Genomic DNA, 20,000 nt, shown 5'->3' on the forward strand with positions numbered 1-20,000 from the left:
GAGCCCCAAACTAGAGCTGCTTTGCTGGACTCAGTTTCCTCTGGGCTTACCTGTGATTTCTGATGGCCTGTTTTGATGTTTTTTCCCTCCCTGTGTGCAGAGCCTGTGTGAGAGAGCTCCCAGTGCCTCTCTGTTACTGGTTTTCTACTCCATCCTCAACTCCCAGTACAGCCTGGTCCCCAGCATGATGGGACAGTTCTCTGCCAAACTGGGTAAACTGGAAGCCTGTTATTGAAGACACTGGTGTTTGGGATTATTATTATTATTATTATTATTATTATTATTATTATTATTATTATTATTATGTATTTTAATGATATACTGTGTTTAACACGATATCTTGTTTTCCTTTTCCTCCCCTGTGTTGTTCCTCAGCTTCATCCTGTTTCTTCAGACTCACCCTGGAGCTGAAAGCAGCCTTCTGTGCAGGAGAGAGGTAGTGCCAAGGAGAGGGGGAGCCCTGACCCTGACCCTGAACCTAACCCAACCCTAACACTAGCACCAACCCCAAACCCGACCCCAATGATAACCCCAACCAACACACCAACCCCAAAGCCAACCATAAACCCCAACCCACACCACCAAACCCCAACCCTAACACCAACCATAACCCCAAACCCAACCCCAACCATAACCCCAACCCCAACCCCACCATAACCCCAACCACCAACCCCAACCATAACCCCAACCCCACCCCAACCCAACCACCAACCAACCAAACCCAACCATAACCCCCAACCCCAACCTAACCCAACCAACCCCCATAACCCCAACCCCAAACCCAACCATAAACCCCACCCCACACACCAAACCTAACCCCAACCCTAACACCAACCATAACCCCAAACCCAACCCCATCCATAACCCCAACCACCAACCCCAACCATAACCCCAACCACTAACACCAACCATAACCCCATACCCAACCCCAACGATAACCCCAACCAACACACCAACCCCAAACCCAACCATAAACCCCAACCCACAACCAAACCTAACCCCAACCCTAACACCAACCATAACCCCAAACCCAACCCCAACCATAACCCCAACCACCAACCCCAACCATAACCCCCCTAACCCTAACACCAACCATAACCCCAACCCCACCCAAACCTAACACCAACCATAACCCAACCAAACCCAACCCCAACCATAACCCCAACCACCAACTAACACCAACCATAACCCCAACCCCAACACCAACCAAACCCCAACCCAACCCCAACCCCAACCCAACACACCAACCCCAACACCAACCATAACCCCAACCCACACACCAAACCTAACCCCAACCAACCTAACACCAACCATAACCCCAAACCCAACCCCAACCATAACCCAACCACCAACCCCAACCATAACCCCAACCACTAACACCAACCATAACCCCATACCCAACCCCAACCCCAACCAAACCCCAACCCACACCCCAACCCCAAACACCAACCATAAACCCAAACCCAACCCCAACCCTAACAAACCATAACCCCATACCCAACCCCAACCCCAACCCCAACCCCAACACCAACCCCAACCAACCATAACCCCAACCCACACACCAAACCTAACACCAACCATAACCCCAACCCAACCCCAAACCAAACCCCAACCACTAACACCAACCCCAACCCCAACCCAAACCCCACCCAACAACCCTAACACCAACCATAACCCCATACCCAACCCCAACGATAACCCCAACCCACACAAAACCCAACCCAACCATAAACCCCAACCCACACACCAAACCTAACACCAACCCTAACCCCAACCCTAACCCCAAACCCAACCCCAACCACCCCAACCCCAACCCCAACCATAACCCCAACCACTAACACCAACCATAACCCCAAACCCAAACCCAACCATAACCCCAACCCACACACCAACCCTAACCAAACCATAACCCCAAACCCCAACCCCAACACCAACCCCAACCCCAACCCCTAACCCCAACCATAACTCCGCACACCCCAACCCCAACCCACACACCAAACCTAACACCAACCATAACCCCAACCCTAACCCCAACCCACACACCAACCCCTAACCACAACCAAAACCCCAAACCCAACCCCAACCATAACCCCAACCAAAACCTCAAACCCAACCCCAATCCCTAACCCCAACCTGCACACCAACCCTAACCCCAGCATGCTGTGCCCCTCCTCTCTCAGGAACGCTCAGCTCAATGCAGTTTGCTCTGAGTTCCTGTGCAGGGTGAGCCTGAGCCTGCTAGCAAACCAGCAGACAGCAGAGTCCACTCAGCAAGGTGAGGGAGTGAGTGTGTGAGTGCGCGTGCCTCTGGGTGTGTGTCTGAGTGTGTGTGTGTGTGTGTGTGTGTGTCTGAGTGTGTCTGAGTATGTCAATGTGTGTGTGTGTGTGCGAGTCTGTGTCTCTGTGTGCGTGTCAGTGTGTGCGAGTCTGTGTCTCTGTGTGCGTGTCAGTGTGTGCGTGTCTGTGTCTCTGTGTGTGTGTCAGTGTGTGCGTGTCTGTGTCTCTGTGTATGTGTCAGTGTGTGCGTGTCTGTGTCTCTGTGTCTGGATGTCTGGATGAGCTGCAGGGTGTGTGTCAGTCTCTCTCCTCTCTCTGTAGAGCTGGGTGAGCTGCAGGGTGTGTGTCAGTCTCTCTCCTCTTTCTGTAGAGCTGGGTGAGCTGCAGTGTGTGTGTCAGTCTCTCTCCTCTCTCTGTAGAGCTGGGTGAGCTGCAGGGTGTGTGTCAGTCTCTCTCCTCTCTCTGTAGAGCTGGGTGAGCTGCAGGGTGTGTTGCAGAGGGCTCTTCCTGTGTTGATCTGTCGGCTGTCAGACTACCCTGTCCTGCTCAGTGAGGACCCAGGAGGGGAGGGGGCGGTGAGGGACACACAGCACTGCCTGCTCACCCTACTGTACCTGGCACACCTCCATCAGGACAGGTAAACACTCCCTGTCTCCACCCCTCCCCTCCTGTCTCCACCCCTCCCCTCCCCTCCAGTCCTCTCCCTCTCCTCCCCTCTCTCTCCAGAGCTCCCCTCCTCTCTCCATTCCTCCCCTCTCTCCATCCCTCCCCTCTTCTCTCCATCCCTCCCCTCCTCTCTCCATCCCTTCCCTCCTGTCTCCACCCCTCCCCTCCCCTCCTCTCCTCTCTCCATTCCTCCCCTCCTCACTCCATTCCTCCCCTCTCTCCATCCCTCCCCTGCTCAAACTCCTGGCTCCTGATCATTGCAATATTAATAATACTAGACTTCATTGAGGGGAGCTCTGAACCCCAGGACTGGGTGCAGCAGCAGCAGGGCTAGTGTGAGTTTCTAACCCTGCTCAAACTCCTGGCTCCTGATCATTGCAATATTAATAATAATAGACTTCATTGAGGGGAGCTCTGAACCCCAGGACTGGGTGCAGCAGCAGCAGGGCTAGTGTGAGTTTCTAACCCTGCTCAAACTCCTGGCTCCTGATCATTGCAATATTAATAATACTAGACTTCATTGAGGGGAGCTCTGAACCCCAGGACTGGGTGCAGCAGCAGCAGGGCTAGTGTGAGTTTGTAACCCTGCTCAAACTCCTGGCTCCTGATCATTGCAATATTAATAATACTAGACTTCATTGAGGGGAGCTCTGAACCCCAGGACTGGGTGCAGCAGCAGCAGGGCTAGTGTGAGTTTGTAACCCTGCTCAAACTCCTGGCTCCCGATCATTGCAATATTAATAATACTAGACTTCATTGAGGGGAGCTCTGAACCCCAGGACTGGGTGCAGCAGCAGCAGCAGGGCTAGTGTGAGTTTCTAACCCTGCTCAAACTCCTGGCTCCTGATCATTGCAATATTAATAATACTAGACTTCATTGAGGGGAGCTCTGAACCCCAGGACTGGGTGCAGCAGCAGCAGGGCTAGTGTGAGAGTTTAAGCCGCTGCCTCTTGTGTTTGTGATTTTGTTTGCAGGTTGGTTGCTGAAGCCAGTCTCTTCCCAGCGGTCTGCACTTTCTTGATCTGCAGCCAGGAGAGGAGAGACACCCCGCCTGCATTCACACTGAGAGCAGCGCTGTACCTGCTGTCTGTGAGTCAGGATTACAGCAGAGAGCTGGACTGGGTGAGGAGAGAGGGAGGAGAGGAGAGGAGAGGAGAGAGGGAGAGGAGAGGAGAGAGGGAGAGGAGAGGAGAGGAGAGGGGAGGGGGAGAGGAGAGAGGAGAGAGGAGGAGAAAGAGAGAGGGAGAGGGAGAGGGGAGGGGGAGAGGAGATGGGAGGGGAGGAGAGAGAGGGGAGGGGAGAGGAGATGGGAGGAGAGGAGAGAGGAGAGGGAGGTGAGGGGAGAGGAGAGAGTGGGGGATAGGAAGGAGGAGAGGAGAGGGGGCAGAGAGTGGGGGATAGAAAGGAGGAAGGAGGGGGGAGAGGAGAGAGAGAGGGAGGGAGAAGAGAAAGAGAAGGGTTTTTGTTAAGTGAATCAGTCCTGGGTTTCAGTATATTCCTGTCCCTACACATGTACTACCCTCAGTGTCAGAGCACTGCTGGGCTGTGCTTCTGTGGGGCTTGGTGACCCAGCCAACGCGACACTGCCCTCTCTGCCCCCGACATGGCATACGAAACAGTTAGAAAGATGTTGTCAGAGCTGGTAGCTGATATCTGCTTTTCTGTCTGTCTGTGTGTCTGTGTGTCTGTCCCTCCTCTCCCTCAGTCTCCCCTGAACAGCATCTGCAGGTCAGTCCCACTTTCCATTGTGTCTGATTGCTGTGTGTTTGCAGGGGAGTTACTGAGTTAACACAGGAGTGCTTCACATCATACACACTGAGACACACACTGAGACACACTGAGACACACACTGAGACACACACTGAGACACACTGAGACACACTGAGACACACACTGAGACACACTGAGATACACACTGAGACACACTGAGATACACTGAGACACACACTGAGACACACTGAGACTCCCTGTGTGTGTGTCTCTCTTTCTCCTCCCTCACCAGCTCCCTGTGTGTGTGCCCCTCTTTCTCCTCCCTCTACACACACCACCCCCTGGTTTTGAGGTTCCTGTTCTGGTACCCCAAGCTCACAGACTGCTTCGGACTGCCTGCCCTGCAGCGCTGGCTGGGGCAGGGAGACTGGACCGGACCCCAGCAGAACCAGGACCAGGAGCAGGACCCGAGCTACAGGGCTGTGCTGGCCGTCATCCAGGACAACCCCAGCACCATACTGGTCTTACTGGTAAATGAGAAAGCCTTCCTGTTTGTGTCTCTGTACTGGTCTAAATGATCATGAGAAAGCCTTCCTGTGTGTCTGCTGGTATCTCTGGTAATGGTCCTTCCTCTCTCTCCCTCTCTCTTCCCTTTCTCCTCTCTCTCTCTTTCTCATTCCGCTTTCTTCTATATGTCTCTCTCCCCTTCCTCTCCTCTCTCCCTCTCTCCCTCTTCTCTCCTCTCTCCCCTCCTTCCCCCTCTCTCCTTCTCTCTCCACCTCTCTCTGTCTCTCAGGGTATTATCTGCACTGGGGAGGCCCAGCTATCCCACAATGCCCTGCTGGTGCTGAAGTCCTACCTGCAGGGTCGTGACCCCGGCGACCTCTCTCCCTTTGATCTGCTGCGACCGCGGCTGCTCCAGATCCTGCAGCGAGTCGGGATCGAGAGCGAGGGCCGGGCCTCCGAGGCCCCCGGGGGTGAGGAGGAGCCACACTGCTCTGAGGGGCTCTGTTAGATTAATCAACAAGGATCCAGCGGGTTAGAGAAGAGGGGTTGTGATACCAGGAGGTTCAGATCCCGGCTGAGCCTCCGACTCGCTGTGCGTGTGTGTGTGTGTGTGTGTGTGTGTGTGTGTGTGTGTGTGTGTGTGTGTGTGTGTGTGTGTGTGTGTCCCTGAGCGAGTCGCTTCACCTCCTTGTGCTCCGTCCTTCGGACGAGACGTCAAACAAACGAGGTCCTATTGGAAGAGACTCTGCAGCAGCAGCAGTGGTTGGTGATGCAGAGTTCACCCCCCTAGTCTCTGGAAGTGGCTAAATGACTCATTAATAATAATACTACTACTACTAATAATAATACAAATAATAATAATTAGATGAATCAATAGCAGTCTAACGAAACATTAATGACACGCGATGTGGCGGTCGTGCTGTGATACATGAACTACAGCTCCCAGCATGCCTGCTCACCAGCTGCAGTGGTGAGGGATGCTGGGAGCTGTAGTTCTTTATTCTAGCACCGCCATTTTGCAATCTATCTCCCCCCATGCTTTTCCAGTCTCAGCTGGCGGAGTCTCCCTCCCTCCCTCCCTCCCTCCCTCTCTCTCCTCCTCCCCCCCCTCTCTCTCTCCCTCTCCCCCTCTCTCCCTGTGCAGTGAACAGGAGCCTGGCTCTAGTGCTGGAGCTGCTGATTGTGGTTCAGGTGAAGAGCTCCACTGGGAGAGAGATGGACAGCACTGACTTCAAACTTCTGTACCACGGTGAGACAATACAGTACACTGAGACACACGCTGAGATACACACTGAGACACACTGAGACACACTGAGACACACACGCACTCAGACACAGACACACATATCCCTCTCCCTCATCCCTCCCTCTGCCTCATCTCACCCCCCCTCTCTGTCTCTCTCTCTTCTTTCCCCCAGTCAGCACCCTGGCTGGTAAAATGCAATCCTCCAGCACTGAAGAACTGCAGCCTGCCTTCAAGTACCTGTACGGGAGCCTGTGTGCTTGCAACAGCGGGAGAGGTGAGGGAGAGGAGACTGGGGGAGAGAGGAGAGGAGAGGAGAGGAGAGGAGAGGAGAGGGAGGGAGAGGAGAGGAGAGGAGAGGAGAGGAAGAGGAGACTGGGGGAGAGGAGAGGAGGAGAGAGGAGAGAGAGAGGAGAGGAGAGGAGAGGAGAGGGGAGGGAGAGGAGAGGGGGAGAGGAGAGGGAGAGGAGGAGAGGGGGAGAGGAGAGGAGAGGAGAGGGAGGGGAGAGAGAGAGGGGAGAGGAGAGGAGAGAGGGAGAGAGGAGAGAGGAGAGAGGGAGAGAGGAGGAGAGAGAGAGGGGAGAGGAGAGAGGAGAGGGAGAGGAGAGGGAGAAGGGGGAGAGTGCTTTGAGAAGGGGGCTGGAGAGAGAGAGAGAGGGCTGGTTCAGATCTTCACTGTGGGAGAAGGGGAGGTTCAGAGAGGGGAGAGGTTGGATCTGCTCCAGTCTGTCTGGGAGAGGGCCAGGCCTCAGAGGAGAGCCTGCCTGCTGCTCACCGCCCTGCTCAGAGGGGCTCAGAGAGGAGAGTGGACCCCTGTGGTTGGTGAGTGGGTCAGGAGAGAGAGAGAGTCAGAGGGGGGAGGAGACTTGGACTTCTAGTGGAGACGTTTGGGGGCACACTGAAGACACTGAGAGAGAGGAGAGTGGAAGCGTTTGAGATTGAATTGACAGAGAAGAGAGGAGAGAGACTTCTAGTGGAAACGTTTGCCATTGAATTCACACTGAAGACACTGAGAGAGAAGGGGGCTGGTTCCATATCTTCACACTGTGACTTTGAGAAGGGGGCTGGTTCATTATCTTCACTGTGCTTTGAGAAGGGGGCTGGTTCATTATCTTTGACTGTGCTTTGAGAAGGGGGCTGGTTCATTCTCTTCACTGTGCTTTGAGAAGGGGGCTGGTTCATTATCTTCACTGTGCTTTGAGAAGGGGGCTGGTTCATTATCTTCACTGTGCTTTGAGAAGGGGACTGGTTCACTCGATTCTCTCCTCTCCTCCTCTCCCCCTCTCTAGCTGTATCGATGCTGCTCTCCAATGTCGGCTTGTTGGATCTGCTCCAGTCTGTCTGGGAGCTGTACTGGGCCAGGCCTCAGTCCTCAGACTCTCCTGCTCACACCTCCCTGCTTTCCTCAGCCTGCCTGCTGCTCACCGCCCTGCTCAAGTCCCAGCGGGCTCACAGCGCTCAGGTGAGTGAACCCCTGTGGTTGGCGTCTGTGGGTCACACTTTAGAGAACCACTTGTCAGGTTTGGGGGATAAAACTTGCTAAGGACCTTCTAGTGGAAACGTTTGCCATTGAATTCACACTGAAGACACTGAGAGACTCTTCTAGTGGAAACGTTTGCCATTGAATTCACACTGAAGACACTGAGAGAGACTTCTAGTGGAAACATTTGCCATTGAATTGACACTGAAGACACTGAGAGAGACTTCTAGTGGAAACGTTTGCCATTGAATTCACACTGAAGACACTGAGAGACTCTTCTAGTGGAAACGTTTGCCACTGAATTCACACTGAAGACACTGAGAGACTCTTCTAGTGGAAACGCTTCTCATTGAATTTGTTGTTGCAGGTTTACCGGGGGTTCAGTCTCAGTATAGATCAGATTCTGCAGCTTCTCTCCTCCAGGAAGAAGTCAGGCAGTCTGCTGCTGGGTGAGTCGCCTTCAAAATAAACTGCCTGACGTGATCAAGCAAAGGGGCTTCATTCAGCAAAGGCACGGCTTTGTTAAGATTATAATCAGCATTGGATTCTGTTAACCAGTGATTCTATTAGGGGGTTTATCTCTCCTCTCCTCCCTCCTCTCTCTCTCTCTCTCTCCTCTCTCTCTCTCCTCTCTCCTCTCCTCTCTCCTCTCTCCTCTCTCCTCCTCTCCTCTCTCTCCAGCCTCCTCCCTGCTCCTCTTGCAGACTCTGTTGGATCAGGACCTGAGCTCTGCTCTGCTGTCGGTAGGCCTGTCTGAGAGGAGAGAGCGCCCCCTAGAGGCCCACGATTCTGCCCTGTACCCACTGAGCAGCGAGAGGGCAAACTGGCTGCTGATAGCCCTGCAGAATCTACTGATACAGGTCAGTGTAACACAACACAGTGCAATACCAGTACAACACAGTGCAATGCCAGTACAACACAGTGCAATACCAGTACAACACAGTGCAATACCAGTACAACACAGTGCAATACCAGTACAACACAGTGCAATACCAGTACAACACAGTGCAATACCAGTACAACACAGTGCAATACCAGTACAACACAGTGCAATACCAGTACAACACAGTGCAATACCAGTACAACACAGTGCAATACCAGTACAACACAGTGCAATACCAGTACAACACAGTGCAATACCAGTACAACACAGTGCAATACCAGTACAACACAGTGCAATACCAGTACAACACAGTGCAATACCAGTACAACACAGTGCAATACCAGTACAACACAGTGCAATACCAGTACAACACAGTGCAATACCAGTACAACACAGTGCAATACCAGTACAACACAGTGCAATACCAGTACAACACAGTGCAATACAACACAGTGCAATACCAGTACAACACAGTGCAATACCAGTACAACACAGTGCAATACCAGTACAACACAGTGCAATACCAGTACAACACAGTGCAATACCAGTACAACACAGTGTAGTACTGCACGATCACTGTCTCTCTCTCTCCCCCCTCTCTCCCTCTCTCTCTCTCTCTCTCAGAGGCAGGATCTGCTGCTTCACTCTGCAGTGGGGTGTCTGGGGGCTCTACTGGGCTTCCTGACTCGGAGAAACCAGAACACAGGTACAGAACTGAGGGGCCAGCCGGCATGTTTGTGTGTGTGTCAGTGCGTGTGTGTCAGGCTGTGTTATTTTCTCTGTGTGTGTCAGGCTGTGTTATTTTCTTTCTGTGCCTCAGCCCTGCATGTCGTGTCCCAGCCCTGGACTCGCTTCCTGCTCTACACTCTGCTCAATTCGGGAGAGGAGTCGATGCTGCACCCTGCCCCGCTCTCTCTGATCACCCTGGTGAGTACAGGACCCCCCAGAACCACCCTGAACCCCAAAACTGCACCTCTATCCACCCAGGGCCGTCCAAACCCGAACCCCTATCCTCTCCAATACAACTTCATCAGCGTCACTGAAACTAAACTGAGTCCAGCAGAGCAGCTCTAGTTTGGGGCTCTAGTGCCTTCATCAGCGTTATTGAAACTAAACTGAGTCCAGCAGAGCAGCTCTAGTTTGGGGCTCTAGTGCCTTCATCAGCGTTATTGAAACTAAACTGAGTCCAGCAGAGCAGCTCTAGTTTGGGGCTCTAGTGCCTTCATCAGCGTTATTGAAACTAAACTGAGTCCAGCAGAGCAGCTCTAGTTTGGGGCTCTAGTGCCTTCATCAGCGTTATTGAAACTAAACTGAGTCCAGCAGAGCAGCTCTAGTCTGGGGCTCTAGTGCCTTCGTCGTGTGATGGATCTGTTTGTAGTTCAGTCAGCAGCTCTGCATTGCTCTGAAGCTCTGACGCTGATCGTCTCCTCTCCTCAGCTACTGAAGTATCAGAGTAAGAATGTGGCTTGGGAGCCAGACCTGAATCAGATAGTGGAGACTGCCAAGAGGAGAGGAGCTGGGGAGCTGGGAGAGAGCACAGCACAGGCTCTGAGAGAACTGCTTACACAGGTACACACTGAGAGAGACGCTGAGACACAGAGGGACACTGAGACACAGAGAGACACTGAGATACACTGAGACAGTGAGAGGAGAGGAGCTGGGGAGCTGGGAGAGAGCACAGCACAGGCTCTGAGAGAACTGCTTACACAGGTACACACTGAGAGAGACGCTGAGACACAGAGAGACACTGAGATACACTGAGACAGTGAGAGGAGAGGAGCTGGGGAGCTGGGAGAGAGCACAGCACAGGCTCTGAGAGAACTGCTTACACAGGTACACACTGAGAGAGACGCTGAGACACAGAGAGACACTGAGATACACTGAGACAGTGAGAGGAGAGGAGCTGGGGAGCTGGGAGAGAGCACAGCACAGGCTCTGAGAGAACTGCTTACACAGGTACACACTGAGAGAGACGCTGAGACACAGAGAGACACTGAGATACACTGAGACAGTGAGAGGAGAGGAGCTGGGGAGCTGGGAGAGAGCACAGCACAGGCTCTGAGAGAACTGCTTACACAGGTACACACTGAGAGAGACGCTGAGACACAGAGAGACACTGAGACACAGAGAGACACTGAGATACACTGAGACAGTGAGAGGAGAGGAGCTGGGGAGCTGGGAGAGAGCACAGCACAGGCTCTGAGAGAACTGCTTACACAGGTACACACTGAGAGAGACGCTGAGACACAGAGAGACACTGAGATACAGAGAGACACTGAGATACACTGGGACAGTGAGAGGAGAGGAGCTGGGGAGCTGGGAGAGAGCACAGAGACAGGCTCTGAGAGAACTGCTTACACAGGTACACACTGAGAGAGACGCTGAGACACAGAGAGACACTGAGATACACTGAGACAGTGAGAGGAGAGGAGCTGGGGAGCTGGGAGAGAGCACAGCACAGGCTCTGAGAGAACTGCTTACACAGGTACACACTGAGAGAGACGCTGAGACACAGAGAGACAGTGAGGGACAGCGAGGGACAGCGAGGGACAGCGAGTGATGTGTGTTTTGCTGGTTTCAGCTGCAGAGCTCAGGGCCGGCACCTCCAGGGCTGAAGGAGAAGGAGGAAGTGCAGAATCTACTGGAGGAACTGGAGAGAGAGGAGAGGAGAGAGAGGAGAGGGGAGAGAGCCTCCAGCACAGAGGGGTCGGGCCGACGGCGACTCACGTGTGTGTGTGTCACGCAGGCACACGCACACGCACACGCACACGCAGTGAGGGGTGATGGGAGTTGTAGTTTTTACACAGGTTGGGTTCGTCTCAGAAGCAGCAGCCGTTTTTTTTTTTGTGTGTTCTTAAGTCACCCCGTTTTTGAATTGAAATAAAATAACACGTATCTAATAAGATCGCTTGATGTGTGTTTTGTTTTCAGGTATTTAGCAGAACTTTTAAAACACAGGATACGCGAAGATAAGAAATAAACGCGCAGTCCAGGCGGAACTGTGTCAATTTCGGCGGCGGGGTGTTTTGTTTCCGCCCGGAACGCGTTCGCGGCGGTGCGTGTGCGTGTGTTGTGTGCGTGTGACTCTGCGGTCCGGGTGGAAAGCGCATCTCTATTGGAAACCGTGAGTCGGGGGGGGGGATCTGAAAATAATATCTCACAGCCCCCCCACACAGCATCGGCACACCCGGACAGACCAGACTGAACATTTCCACCCATTTCACTGCGATTCATGTGAAGAGGTAACCCCCCCTCTCCCCCCGTACAGTATATATATATTATATATTATATATTATGTATCTCTACCTGCCCGCAGTACGGGGGGGTTAATAATGTAGGTTAATGCGGTGTTTTTACGGTGTTTTTGATAATGAAGCGCTATGAAGGCTGGTTTATATAACAGGGAACACGCAGCGGGACCCGCAATAAGAACATCTTCACCTGGGTTTCAATACAGCCTGGACAGCAATGCGAGCCGCTTATCGATCCCTTATCTATTATTATTATTATTATTATTGTTATTGTTATTGTTATATACGACCGGCTTATTCATCGTCAGCGTTATTCATGGTATGTTTTTTTTTGTTTGAATTCGGATTTTCCTTTCCTCTGTAAGAGCTAGCTCTGTGTGTGTGTGTGTGTGTGTGTCTCAGTGACTAGGATAGTGTGTGTGTGTCTCAGTGACTATAGGATAGTGTGTGTGTCTCAGTGTGTGTGTGTGTGTCTCAGTGACTATAGGATAGTGTGTGTGTGTGTGTGTGTGTGTGTGTGTGTGTGTCTCAGTGACTAGGATAGTGTGTGTGTGTGTGTGTGTGTGTGTGTCTCAGTGACTAGGATAGTGTGTGTGTGTCTCAGTGACTATAGGATAGTGTGTGTGTCTCAGTGACTATAGGATAGTGTGTGTGTGTGTGTGTGTGTGTGTCTCAGTGACTATAGGATAGTGTGTGTGTGTGTGTGTGTGTGTGTATCTCACACACAGGATAGTCACGTGTGTGTCCTATCACACACACACCCACAGAGTCACTGATATCCGATCACACACACACACAGAGGTCACTGATATCCTACCACACACACACACTGTCACAGACCGCCGACAGGATACTGGGAGCGATCTCGCTCTCTCTCTCTCTCTCTCTCTCTCCTCTCTCTCTCTCTCTCTCTCTCTCTCCTTAACAGGATCACTGGCCCTAAAATTTAGAATCGTATTATTTGTTAATGATTGAATTATTTTTATACGTGTTGAACTTGCATACAGCGAATGGAAGATCAATAATGCTGTGTGTATCCCAGCTGCTCTCCCTCTAGCGCCCTCCGATGGATATCCTGCCCCTCTGCGCTCTGCTGCTCAGCCTGGCTCTGACAGCCTCCTGTGACCCCAGGAAAGAGAGACGAGATGCCAGCCTGGAGATCTGTATCCTGTACCCCGCAATAAACCCTTCCACCCTGGCTATACCCCGCAATAAACCCTTCCACCCTGGCTATACCCTGCAATAAACCCTTCCACCCTGCAATAAACCCTTCCACCCTGGCTATACCCCGCATACAATCCCAGTGTCTCAGTGTGTGTCTCCAGCCTCTCTCTCTCCCTCCCTGTCTCTGTCTCGTTCTCTCGTTCTCCTCCTGACTCGAGGTGCCTCTCAGATAAGCGCTTGTTTGAGACGAAGCGACGAGAGCAGCTGGCCGCCCTGAAGAACCTGGTGGAGCTGAATGATGTGAACCAGCAGTACAAGATCATAGACATCATGCTCAAGGGCTTGTTCAAGGTGTGTGTGGGTGCTGTTAGTGTCTCAGTGTGTGTGGGTGCTGTGTTCGTGTCTCAGTGTGTGTGTGTGTGGATGGGTGCTGTGTTCGTGTCTCAGTGTGGATGGGTGCTGTGTTCGTGTCTCAGTGTGTGTGGGTGTGTGTTGGGTGTCTCAGTGTGTGTCTCAGTGTGGATGGGTGCTGTGTGTGTGTGTGTGTGGATGGGTGCTGTGTTTGTGTCTCAGTGTGGATGGGTGCTGTGTTCGTGTCTCAGTGTGGATGGGTGCTGTGTTCGTGTCTCAGTGTGTGTGTGTGTGGATGGGTGCTGTGTTTGTGTCTCAGTGTGGATGGGTGCTGTGTTCGTGTCTCAGTGTGTGTGTGTGTGGATGGGTGCTGTGTTCGTGTCTCAGTGTGGATGGGTGCTGTGTTCGTGTCTCAGTGTGTGTGTGTGGATGGGTGCTGTGTTCGTGTCTCAGTGTGGATGGGTGCTGTGTTCGTGTCTCAGTGTGTGTGTGTGTGTGGGTGCTGTGTTCGTGTCTCAGTGTGTGTGTGGTGCCTCCCACGCACAAACGCACAGCGCACACCTACCCACGACCACAAGCACAGAGTCACACCTACCCACGACACAAAGCACAGAGTCATTCACCTTACCCACGTGGTGTTGGGACCGAGTCACACCTGACACAGTGTGTGTGTTAAAAGAGGTGGAGAACGCGTTACTTTTTCAGTGCCAACACGCTGGACCAACACCTACCACACGTGCAACCTGTCTCCTTTCGTCCTTTCCTCCCCCTGCACAGGAGTCACCTCAGTGTTGGATGGCCACTGTGTTGTGTACTGCTGTGTGGATGGGTGCTGTGTTCGTGTCTCAGTGTGGATGGGTGCTGTGTTCGTGTCTCAGTGTGTGTGTGTGGATGGGTGCTGTGTTCGTGTCTCAGTGTGGATGGGTGCTGTGTTCGTGTCTCAGTGTGGATGGGTGCTGTGTTCGTGTCTCAGTGTGTGTGTGTGTGGATGGGTGCTGTGTTCGTGTCTCAGTGTGGATGGGTGCTGTGTTCGTGTCTCAGTGTGGATGGGTGCTGTGTTCGTGTCTCAGTTTGTGTGTGTGTGTGGATGGGTGCTGTGTTCGTGTCTCAGTGTGTGTGTGTGTGGATGGGTGCTGTGTTCGTGTCTCAGTGTGGATGGGTGCTGTGTTCGTGTCTCAGTGTGGATGGGTGCTGTGTTCGTGTCTCAGTGTGGATGTCTGCTGTGTGGATGGGTGCTGTGTTTGTGTCTCAGTGTGGATGGGTGCTGTGTTCGTGTCTCAGTGTGTGTGTGTGTGGATGGGTGCTGTGTTCGTGTCTCAGTGTGGATGGGTGCTGTGTTCATGTCTCAGTGATCCTGGGTGCTGCTCCTGCCCTCTAGGTGCTGGAGGACTCCAGAGCCGTTCTCATCGCTGCCAACGTGCAGCCGGACGACGCCTTCCCTCAGGAGGAGAAGCTCAAGGAAGGTGAGAGCGGAGCGGGATAGCAAAACAGCAGAGCGGACGCCGTGTATCGCTGTGTGATTGTGTTCTCTCCAGCGTTCTCGCACGGCGTTGTATAGTGGTTGTGTAATGGTTGTGTTCTCTCTCTCCAGCGTTCTCGCATGTCGTTGTGTAATGGTTGTGTCGTTGTGTAATGGTTGTGTTCTCTCTCTCCAGCGTTCTCGCACGGCGTTGTATAGTGGTTGTGTGGTTGTGTAATGGTTGTGTTCTCTCTCTCCAGCGTTCTCGCATGTCGTTGTGTAATGGTTGTGTTGTTGTGTAATGGTTGTGTTCTCTCTCTCTCTCTCCAGCGTTCTCGCACGTCGTTGAGAACACGGCGTTCTTCGGGGACGTGGCTCTGCGCTTCCCCCGCATCGTGCATCACTACTATGACCGCAACTCCAACTGGAACCTGCTGCTGCGCTGGGGCCTGGGCTTCTGCAACCAGACCGGCCTCTTCCAGCAGGGCGAGGGGGGGGGGCACCGCGAGCTGCTGGCACTGGTGAGGAGGGGAGGGGGGGCAGGGAGGTGCGTTGCGTGGCCGGGTGAGGAGGGGAGGGGGGGGTGCAGGGAGGTGGCTGGCACTGGAGGGTCGCAGGAGCGTGACAACGGCTGGGCGGGCACCACACGTGAGCCGACTGACTGGTGACCCCGGAGGGCCGTGACGTGCTTGGCACTGGTGAGGAGCCCGGGAGGTCGTTGGGGGGTTCATCCCCCCCGTTTGGACGCTCGACGACGTGCCCACCTCACTGGGACTGAGGCCAAGGGGGTCGACCCAGGGGTGCACCGGACCCTCCCCTACCCTGAGGGGGGGGGTACAGGTGACCACGACAGCTGACCCTGGTGAGGCAGGGGGGTGAGGGGGGAGGTCCCACTCCCCCACCGTCCCTGACAGAGGACCGACCGTGACCACTCCTCCCCTTACCCCCCCGTCCCTCCACGACCGTGACCACTCCTCTCCTCCCCCCCCGTCAGGTCCACGACCGTGACCACTCCGGCACTGTTGAGGACTTCCCTCCACGAACCACTCGGACCCTCTCCTTCCTCCCCCCACTCTCCTTCCCCCCCGTCCCACAGGAATTGGGGGACCCGTACTCCTAAATCCCCCTATTTCGTCCCCGACGTGTGGCCAACAACCCCCCTCCCTTCCAGTCCCGTCCGTGTTAGTCATCACAACTCTGAGACGGGGAGAGAGAGCCCAGGACCCCCGTCCCTCCGTGCTGGCACTCTGAGGGGGGGTACAGGGAGGTGCTGACACTCTGAGGGAGAGGGGGAAGGGGAGAGTCCTCCCAGTGTTGAGACTCTCCCCTCTCTCTCTCCTCCCCTCTCTCCCTCCCCTCCCTCTCTATTTTCAGATGGCTCAGGAATTGGGGATCAGTGAGAAATCTCCAGACTTCATCAACCCGTACCGCACCGAGAGAGACGAGGTGAGAACTGCAGCTGCTGCCCCTGGAGGCTCCAACAGACACGAGAGAGAGAGACACAGACACTGAGACACAGACACTGCACATGAGAGAGAGAGACACAGACACTGCACACGAGAGAGACACACGCACACACTGCCCTCTATCTCATGCTACAGGCTTTACTTAGATCCTTTCTCTCTCTCTCTCTAGGTGCTGCACACGGCCGACGAGTTCCAGAAAGTTCTCCGGGAGGAAGAGAAGAGACGCAGGAAAGAGGAGAGGAGGAGAGAGATCCGCAAGGGACCCCGAATCTCACGATCAGAGCTGTAGAGGAGGGGAGGAGAGAGGAGAGAGGGAGAGAGATCCACAGGTTTTTGATAAAGGATTTCATTTTTTTTCAATCCCTTACCTAAAATAAAAAAAAAGGCCTTATTTAAAAACTCTAGTGAATCGAACAGTCAAACAAACTTAATCGCTCTTACTGTGCAAGTCTCAGTCCGTGTCATTTCTAGTTTAAAATCAGTTCTCAATTCTCAATCTGCAATCCCAGTACAAATCAATCCCAGCCCGCGTCGCTGATCGATCAGTCAGAATCGCCGCCAGCAGCTCTGGGTGGAAATGAGCTTCTCAGACCAGCGGCTACAAACGAGGTCAACTGAAGAAGACGCTGTCTGCCTGTCTGTCTGTCTGAAGAAATCTCTGTCTGTCTGTGTGAAGAAGCAGCTGTCTGTCTGTCTGTGTGAAGAAGACGCTGTCTGCCTGTCTGTCTGTCTGAAGAAATCTCTGTCTGTCTGTGTGAAGAAGCAGCTGTCTGTCTGTCTGTGTGAAGAAGCAGCTGTCTGTCTGTCTGAAGCCGCTGTCTGTCTGTCTGTCTGAAGAAGCCGCTGTCTGTCTCTCTCTGTCGATTAAAATCAGCTTCAAACGACAGCAGTTGAACCATCACAGCAATAATTATTATTATTATTATTATTATTATTATTATTATTATGGTCTAAAATATCAAGACAAATTCCTTTGAAGGATATTGGATATTGAGAACTGATTTTAAAAGGAATCTGTCCAAACTACTGTCCTGTGAAAATATTTTGCACATGCATCCCCCAAAATGTCCACAAGAGGGCAGTGATTCCCAATAGAAGCGAATCAGCAGCTCAAGCTTTGGGACATGTTTAAAAATGTTTAATAAAATACTTTTTTTCCATTCTCTCTCTCTCTTTTTTTTTTTTTTTTTTTTTTACAAAAGCTTCCCTGCTGTGTGACCTGATGAAATGTTGTGTTTTTTTTTTGTTTTTGTTTTTTTAAATAATATGAACTAAAATCAATTAAAAAAAAATACTGCTTTATTCTAAAAGAAAAGCAAATGGGATAAAAAATATATATATATATATATAAATAAGTGGATTGTTTTGTAGACTTGACTGTTAAAACAAACATGCACTGTGTATTATGGGATGGTAATGTTTACTTGAAGAATAAAGAAAATATTAAATAAACTAAAATCTAAACCAAAATTTTATATTCAGTTCTAACAATTAGAGCCACACTGCTTCCCTCCCTCCCAGTCTCATTCACATTGAGCAATGTTATTAGTACTGGTGGTGTTGTTATTATTATTATTAATATTATTATTAGGATTAACGAGCGTTATTAGGCTTATTATCCAAAGCGACTTACAGAGACTAGGGGGGTGAACTCTGCATCACCAACAACTGCTGCTGCTGCAGAGTCTCTTCCAATAGGACCGCGTTTGTTTGACGTCTCGTCCGAAGGTGAGGCGACTCGCTGAGGGTCACACACGCACAAGCACACACACAAGCACATACGCACATACGCACACACACAGCGAGCCGGTGGCCCTGCCGGGATTTGAACCCGGAGCCAGTACCAGGGCGACCCTAGCTCTCCGGTTCGGGCTGGCAGAGGGTGATGGTGGAGTCGTGGCACAGCTTGAACCCGGGGTAGAGCGGCTCCGTGAAGGTGGCACGGAAGGCGTGCAGGAGGGTCAGCGTGGAGCGCTCCGGGGAGACGCTGTAGAACGACAGCGTCCCGGCCGGGTAGTCCAGGTCCACCGCTATCCTGGGGCAGTAGGGGGCGGCGATTTCCGTCTCCTGGTTCCGGTGCCAGGCGGTGTAGGTGGTCCCGTCCCAGTCCAGGCTCCAGGACCGGTCGCTGCCCCCGATGACGCAGTCCCCAGCCCAGCCTTTCCTGCCGATCCCAGCGTAGGCGACTCCGATGAGAACCCAGTCTCCAGTCCACTCCACTTCCCAGTAGCAGCGAGCCCCGGACAGGCCCTCCTTGCACAGGACCTGGGGCACCGTGTGGAAGCGCTGCGGGAGATCGGGGTGCGGCTGCAGCTGCCTCCCCCACGACACGCTGCTGCCGTCTGCAGAGAGCTGGAGGTTTCTTTGAGCCGTGTCGGGGTCCAGCGAGAGCCGACAGAAATCTGAGAGGGGAGGGGAGAGGAGGGAGGAGAGCAACACATTAAAATAAAAGCTGCAAATTCCTAACGAATTCCCTGCTGAACCCCACCGGACTGTCTGCTGCACGCCTCCGAGTTCCTGACTCAGCTCTCTCGCTGGGTCTGGTTTCCAGGCGCATGCAATGGATAGATAAGGAACCGGCTCTCACTTACATTTTAAGAAGTCTTCTCTGTTCCTGGTCTCTCCACTCTCTGGGTAAGCAGGAACAGCATGAAAACGAAGAGGAAAAGAGATTTGACACTTGGTTGTGTTTTTTTTTTTTGCAATACGAACAAAAACCAGGGAACGGATCGCGGACTGCTTTGTATCTCTCTGCCGCCTCGCATCCCATAATCACAGGACGCGGATATCAGGCACCGTACTGCACTGCAGACAGTTATTATGGGGTGCGTGAAACATCACGGCAACGTGTTATTGACACTGACAGACCCTGGGGGTGCGATTTGCAATCAGTTGTAAAACGTGTTCATAATGTGGGGGTGGCTGTTTGTGTTTTTTAGTATAACTGTCAATTGAATAAAATGGCATTGGAATCAGAATTGGAATTAGAATTAGAATTGGAATCAGAATTGGAATTGGAACTGAGGTCAGGTTCTGTTGCCTGGCTGTTTTCTTAGAGACACAGATTCAACACCAGTGTGCAAATCCTGAGAAAGACACAGAGCTCCAGAGCGCTTCGAATCGCTCGCTCGCGTTACTGGGGAACTTTGCACTGGTTTTGTAAAGTCCAGAGGGGGGGGGGGGGGGGGGTCCTCCCCAACAAACCAGGGGTTGGTTAGAGAGAGCGGAGTAAACTCTTTGAAAATGGGAGACTCACGGCCAGGAGGAGGAACAGGAGGAGGAGGACAAGGAGAAGGGGGGCTGGCGCCTCTCTTCCTCTTCCCAGGATCAGTGGAGGGTCCGGGCTGCTCCTCGTCCTGAGAGCTGCTCCCAGACACTGCAGAGAGAGAGAGAGAGGAGAGAGAGGGAGAGAAAGAGAGCTCACCCTCCGAACATCTCTTCTGTGCTCCCAGGGAGAGGGGTTAGTCATTTAAACCGACAGAGGACAAAGGAGGAAGCGTATCCATCTCTGCTCCGCATCTCAACACCCTTTTCGGAAAAAG

At 52.7% G+C, this 20,000-nt stretch overlaps 3 protein-coding genes across 4 annotated transcripts in view; 2 read left to right on the plus strand and 1 right to left on the minus strand.

Moving 5' to 3' along the window:
* Positions 1-11,747, plus strand: part of LOC121306075 (meiosis inhibitor protein 1-like) — a 19,672-nt gene extending 7,925 nt beyond the window's left edge. Inside the window, exons 14-31 of the mRNA XM_041237778.1 lie at positions 101-212; positions 376-436; positions 2,181-2,275; positions 2,746-2,914; positions 3,919-4,066; positions 4,650-4,672; positions 4,947-5,184; positions 5,451-5,631; positions 6,306-6,410; positions 6,580-6,681; positions 7,694-7,866; positions 8,252-8,333; positions 8,566-8,744; positions 9,392-9,473; positions 9,588-9,694; positions 10,205-10,336; positions 11,349-11,494; positions 11,699-11,747. Of these exons, the coding sequence (XP_041093712.1) occupies positions 101-212; positions 376-436; positions 2,181-2,275; positions 2,746-2,914; positions 3,919-4,066; positions 4,650-4,672; positions 4,947-5,184; positions 5,451-5,631; positions 6,306-6,410; positions 6,580-6,681; positions 7,694-7,866; positions 8,252-8,333; positions 8,566-8,744; positions 9,392-9,473; positions 9,588-9,694; positions 10,205-10,336; positions 11,349-11,494; positions 11,699-11,747 (2,184 nt within the window). The remainder of the gene's footprint in view (positions 1-100; positions 213-375; positions 437-2,180; positions 2,276-2,745; positions 2,915-3,918; positions 4,067-4,649; positions 4,673-4,946; positions 5,185-5,450; positions 5,632-6,305; positions 6,411-6,579; positions 6,682-7,693; positions 7,867-8,251; positions 8,334-8,565; positions 8,745-9,391; positions 9,474-9,587; positions 9,695-10,204; positions 10,337-11,348; positions 11,495-11,698) is intronic.
* Positions 11,748-11,791: 44 nt separating this feature from the next.
* On the plus strand, positions 11,792-17,158 carry LOC121306170 (coiled-coil domain-containing protein 134-like). 2 transcript variants are annotated; one of them, XM_041237917.1, is made up of 7 exons: positions 11,792-12,009; positions 13,061-13,181; positions 13,412-13,533; positions 14,912-14,996; positions 15,323-15,513; positions 16,367-16,438; positions 16,628-17,158. In XM_041237917.1, exons 2-7 carry the CDS (start codon positions 13,085-13,087, stop codon positions 16,745-16,747), a joined length of 687 nt encoding a protein of 228 aa, XP_041093851.1. In that variant the 5' UTR covers positions 11,792-12,009; positions 13,061-13,084; the 3' UTR covers positions 16,748-17,158. The 2 variants fall into 2 exon arrangements, with proteins under 2 accessions (XP_041093851.1, XP_041093852.1); XM_041237918.1 differs by lacking the exon at positions 11,792-12,009 and adding an exon at positions 12,093-12,337.
* Positions 17,159-18,219: 1,061 nt separating this feature from the next.
* LOC121306156 (tripartite motif-containing protein 16-like) overlaps positions 18,220-20,000 on the minus strand; it is a 5,191-nt gene continuing 3,410 nt past the window's right edge. The window contains exons 4-6 of the mRNA XM_041237893.1: positions 19,715-19,834; positions 19,050-19,088; positions 18,220-18,860 (exon numbers count right to left, since the gene is read on the minus strand). Coding sequence (XP_041093827.1) covers positions 18,313-18,860; positions 19,050-19,088; positions 19,715-19,834 — 707 coding nt within the window. The 3' untranslated portion in view covers positions 18,220-18,312. The remainder of the gene's footprint in view (positions 18,861-19,049; positions 19,089-19,714; positions 19,835-20,000) is intronic.

The sequence above is a fragment of the Polyodon spathula genome, chromosome 46 (assembly GCF_017654505.1).
Source record: "Polyodon spathula isolate WHYD16114869_AA chromosome 46, ASM1765450v1, whole genome shotgun sequence".
Lineage (NCBI taxonomy): Eukaryota > Metazoa > Chordata > Actinopteri > Acipenseriformes > Polyodontidae > Polyodon > Polyodon spathula.

Bases quoted from the DNA above. Each gene is read 5' to 3' on its own strand.
- LOC121306170 (XM_041237917.1), top strand. From the start codon at position 13,085: ATGGATATCCTGCCCCTCTGCGCTCTGCTGCTCAGCCTGGCTCTGACA. The intron at 13,534-14,911 runs GTGTGTGTGGGT...CCTGCCCTCTAG, and splicing joins TGCTCAAGGGCTTGTTCAAG to GTGCTGGAGGACTCCAGAGC. The intron at 14,997-15,322 runs GTGAGAGCGGAG...CTCTCTCTCCAG, and splicing joins GGAGGAGAAGCTCAAGGAAG to CGTTCTCGCACGTCGTTGAG.